The 4,788-nt window shown below is 37.0% G+C and overlaps 1 protein-coding gene across 4 annotated transcripts in view; it reads right to left on the bottom strand.

Annotated features, from left to right (window-relative positions):
* NOL4 (nucleolar protein 4) overlaps positions 1 to 4,788 on the bottom strand; it is a 387,938-nt gene that overhangs the window by 252,085 nt on the left and 131,065 nt on the right. For all 4 annotated transcript variants that reach the window (XM_004702942.2, XM_004702941.2, XM_045296177.1 and 1 more), the window contains one exon: positions 2,226 to 2,358. In XM_004702942.2, the coding sequence (XP_004702999.1) occupies positions 2,226 to 2,358 (133 nt within the window). The remainder of the gene's footprint in view (positions 1 to 2,225; positions 2,359 to 4,788) is intronic.

Here is a 4,788-nt window from a genome sequence, read left to right on the forward strand (position 1 = left end):
CAGGGCAGATGATCCTTTCAGGACCAGTGATGAGAGTGGTGATACCGGGAGAGTAGAGGGAAGGTGGGGTACAAAGGGGGAGCCAACTACAAGGATCTACATATAACCTCCTCCCTGGGGGATGGACAATAGAAAAGTGTGTGAAGGGAGACATCGGACAGTGTAAGACATGACAAAATAATAATTTATAAATTATCAAGGATTTATGAGGGAGGGAGAGCAGGGAGGGAAGGGGAAAATGAGGAGCTGATATCACGGGCTCAAACATATAGAAAGCAAATGTTTTGAGAATGATGATGGCAACAAATGTAAAACTGTGCTTGACACAATGGATGGCTGTATGATTGTGATAAGAGTTGAACGAGCCCCCAATAAAATGATTTTTAAAAAGGGGGGGCAAGGAAGGCCCAACCAACTGAATCAAGAGGGAAGTGGGGCAAGACTGAGAGGGAGTCTAAACATGAATTGACAATTAAGAAATTTAAGCTTTCTCAACTTGAGCAGGAACAAGTAAGTTTTTCCTTACCCTTGAAATATACATCAGTCTATCATCACTCACACTCATTCCCTGCCACCAAATCAATGCCAACTCATAGTGACCTTATAAGGGCAGAGAATTGTCCCTGTGCACAGGAATGGTGGTTTTGAACTTGGCCTGTGCCCAACACAGAAGTGTTTTCTCTCCAGAGAAAGCACTATTTAAAGTCATTCCAGTGCATTTATTAAGATTATTGTTGATTTATCATGACATTAAGGCTCCACAACTGGCAGTGCTATGAAGAAAACCATGTCTGCATCATGAGAAGCATCCTCTTGCTATTTACATTCTCCAACATTTTAAACTAAGAGTGATGATGATATAAAACATGGGACCTCGCTAACCCAACAAGCGAGTTGAGATAGAGACACAGGTATCACGAAATAGTCCTCTTTGTACCTAAACAAAATAAAAATATGAATTTCCATTCAAAGAAATACAAATAAATTAAAATCTAAAAATGTCTACCCATATTTTAGAAAAAGAGAATAATAACTATAAAGCAGAATAGTTTCCTTTTTTACATCCCTAAATAAACATATTGGTTACTGCAACAGTGATTCTAGTAGGTAGTAAGTAATATATAATTTCAGCATCACTGATGAGAACAGTGTTCCTTCCCTCATGACTTATGCCAATAAGGACACTGAAATCCTTTAGACTCATTTGAAATGAGAAAAATAGAAATCCTATTTTTTCATACTCTCTGTATGCTTATAATTAGGGATTTCTTAATCCTTGCCAACATAGAGTACAAATAGCAACTAGAAATTCAACACTCTATTGCAAACAGTTTTTAATAGCAAGTATCAGAGAATGCATAGAATGAGTTCCCCTATAAACAGATGTAAGAACAAAACTATATAGTCAAATAGTTCGTGTAAACTTGCTAATTATAGAAATAACTGATTTTGAATAAGATTGGCCAATTTTCTCTTCTATTTATATCCCTTACATTTCATCTACAATTATCCAAATAAGGCACATTTACTTGTATATATAACTTCATAGATACAAAGACAAAAATTAACAAAGAGGGTTTTTTTGTTGTACTTTTGAATCTCTGAAAATATTAGACCAAAAGTGTTAACGACCTCTTCTCTTGATAGGCAGATAAAGCTTGCTTCTCACCAAGAACAGCGCGTGAGTCAGGGAGCTCTGCTGGAACCAAGACCAGAAAGCGGGATCTTTATTTTCTTTATGGCTGATTGAGATAGTCAGAAGTTGTAGCATAGTATCTGCTCCTACCAAAAACCACTTTTGAAAGTGTCACTTTAAATGGCAATATTTTGGGCTGCAACTTTGTTTTTAGGTAAGAGAAAAACACTAAATGGAATCATTCGATTCTTGTTTAACTCATAACTCAGGCAGCACAATGGCCCCTAAAACTAACGCTAGAAAAAAGCACAGAAAGCCCAACTGCATTAACAGGACATGAATTTTAAGATCAGGAAACAAAACACTGACAAGCTTGGATTTTAGAACTGCGTTCTCTTTAGAAATTAGGTGAACATCCTACTGTTGAGCAAAGCACTTGAATCCCAAAGTAATGAAATAGGTAATATGACCCAAGTTCACAAAAATTGGTCCCCATAGAAACAGATAAAAATTGCACACAAGAACAAGCCAGTGGTTATTTACCAGATTCTGACTCATTTTCTGCTGTTGTTCATTCTGAAAGGCTTACCATCTTGCTGGCCGTGGAGGGTCTGGGGACTTTGTATTCTTTCTTCGAGATTGGAGCTAAGGTCAGAGTTCACAGCTGACATCCGTGTTGAATCACTCATATCAAATTCATCGCTTTCTATTGAACTTTCATCCTGAAAATGGTTTTAAATATCATCAAACATTATAAATTATAATAAATTCAAATAATAAACATTTTATTGACCGTTCCAGATTCTAGCAAGTAACATTTTACAGAACTCAGTAAAAGTAGTTTATCCAGTAGGGGATACTTGTAATTATAAATAGTGGAATAATGTCTTCCTTCACGTAATTTCAAAACTTGTGAATAGCTAAATAAAAAAATGTACCTATAGGTTAGCAGATTTAATGGGTAAATTGAGTGTTTCGGGAGAATGGTGTTTGGGAATAAACCTGTATATGGAAAAGAATTTTTTTAATTAATAAAACCCTCCTAAAAGAGGCCATCACAAAATATAATATAAAGAGACAAGAAAGAAACAGAGGTGAGGGGGGACAAAAAATGAAGGGTTTAACAGGGAAAAATAAATATTTATAAACTATAATAAAGTAAAAATTCCTTCATTAAAAAAAAACACCTCCAGATTCATCAATCCTCAGATCGAATATTTGGTCTGAGTGACTGAAAAAGAAGGGAACATTAAACTGAATTGGCCTTGGGGTCTTTAATGACATTCATGTCCATTTCAAGCATATGGGATGGAGATTTTACATACACACACACACACACACACACACACACACACACACATGAAATCTTTGATTTAAAAATGATTGACCTAATACAATATTCTAAGCAGAAATCTTAGAGCACAGTAAAGAAGTCTTCACCCCCAAAACTTAATTGGCATAAAGGACATATTCCACTAACAGGCAAACACACGTATATTCAAAGTCTACATGTGTCATCGAATAGTGAATCTTGGCATATCCTCCTTCCTTACAAGTGAATGAATATTACACTGGAACCACAAAAGGGCGTTCTAGGCAAATTTGTGCAAGATCCCTGTTTGCCAAAAGTTATTTTAACAAATGGCTAAATTACCAAAACACTAATTTGCTACATGATCACTTCATCGAGACCTGTCAAATATTAAACTGACTCCTAGATGTTACGCTGCAGCCACTTCATGAAGAACAGATTTTCAGACAAATAGAAACAGGAAGGTCTGAGAAGTCTGTGGAAATGTAAATGTTTTATTGAAGTTACCAGATTAGATTTTAGTTTGCATATTTTGACCTGGGAGTTTGACAGGACTACATCAATAACAACAGTGGTAGTAATACAGCTATTTATGCTCCAGGTGCTAATCTGCACATTTACCTTCTCACTGAATTTCACCACAACCTATGAGCTGTGCAATAGTGTCAATCCATGTTTACAGAAAGAGAAATTCAGAAAACCTAAATCACTTCCTGCACTATAAGATACCAGCACTTGGATTCATAAAATCACTCAAAATGGATACAAGGACTCTTTCGACCCAGCAGAATTACCTTAAGAAAGGGTATCTTGGTATCAGCAAAGGGGTGGCAGGCAGGACAAGTCTAGTCTCTGAAAAGGCACTTGCCCTTGTAGACCCAGTTGATCTTAGGATCTTCCCATTACCAAACACCTGGCTTTTTCTGGCTATACTGAGTAGCTCTAAGTTTTCATTAACTCAGCAAGGAAATGCCACCCTGTGAGGTCTCTGGGCAATCAGCCAGATAGATTTCTCCACAGCATGCCCTCTGTTAGCACATTGTAATCTCTGGTTCTCCATACTAGAAAAACCATAAGCATCTCAAATAAATGTCTCTTTTGAAAGTGGAAAAAAAAAGTCAGAGAATTCAATGTGCATGTTGTAATCTGTACCAGGGACATGTAAAAACATATATACACACAATAAGGCAATGTAAATAGCCATCATACACTGTTTATGGAGTGTATGATCCCAAAGTATTTTATAGTCTACTCTTTGGAATGTGGGTTCAAATCCATATTCTGCCACTTTGTGATAGTAACATAATCTGATGTCAACATGAGATTATTAAGAATGAAGGGGTGGAGGTTAGCCTGTCAATCAGGTCACAGCTTGATTATCTCATTTTGGAGGTGCTACAGAGATAAATAACGTGCTACAGGCGGGACACACACACTCTTCCTGTTGAAAAGACACATGGAGTTACAGTGACAGAGCTGGAAAAGCCACATGGAGACCCCTGCCAGGGCTGAGATGCTGACACCACCACTGTATTCACAGGACTTTCCACCCACTGGCCTGTGATCTTTCTGCATTCAGCGTCATTGTATGTGTTGTATGAGCCTGAAGAGGAATTTATAGATTGGTATCGAAAATGTGGGCTAATATTGGACTTATGGACTTTTTCTGGACTGGGCTGGGATGTTTTCTCAATAGAAAATTACTCTTTATATAAAGCTCTTTTTTATACATAAGAGTGTCTCCCTGGATTTGTTTCTCTAGTCAACCCAGACTAACATACACTATTCACTTGAGCAAGCTACTTAATGTTTCTCTGCTTCTATTTTCTCATCTATAAAA

This window comes from Echinops telfairi, unplaced genomic scaffold, assembly GCF_000313985.2.
Source record: "Echinops telfairi isolate 266 unplaced genomic scaffold, ASM31398v2 ScPeMD7_7400;HRSCAF=8409, whole genome shotgun sequence".
Taxonomy (NCBI): domain Eukaryota; kingdom Metazoa; phylum Chordata; class Mammalia; order Afrosoricida; family Tenrecidae; genus Echinops; species Echinops telfairi.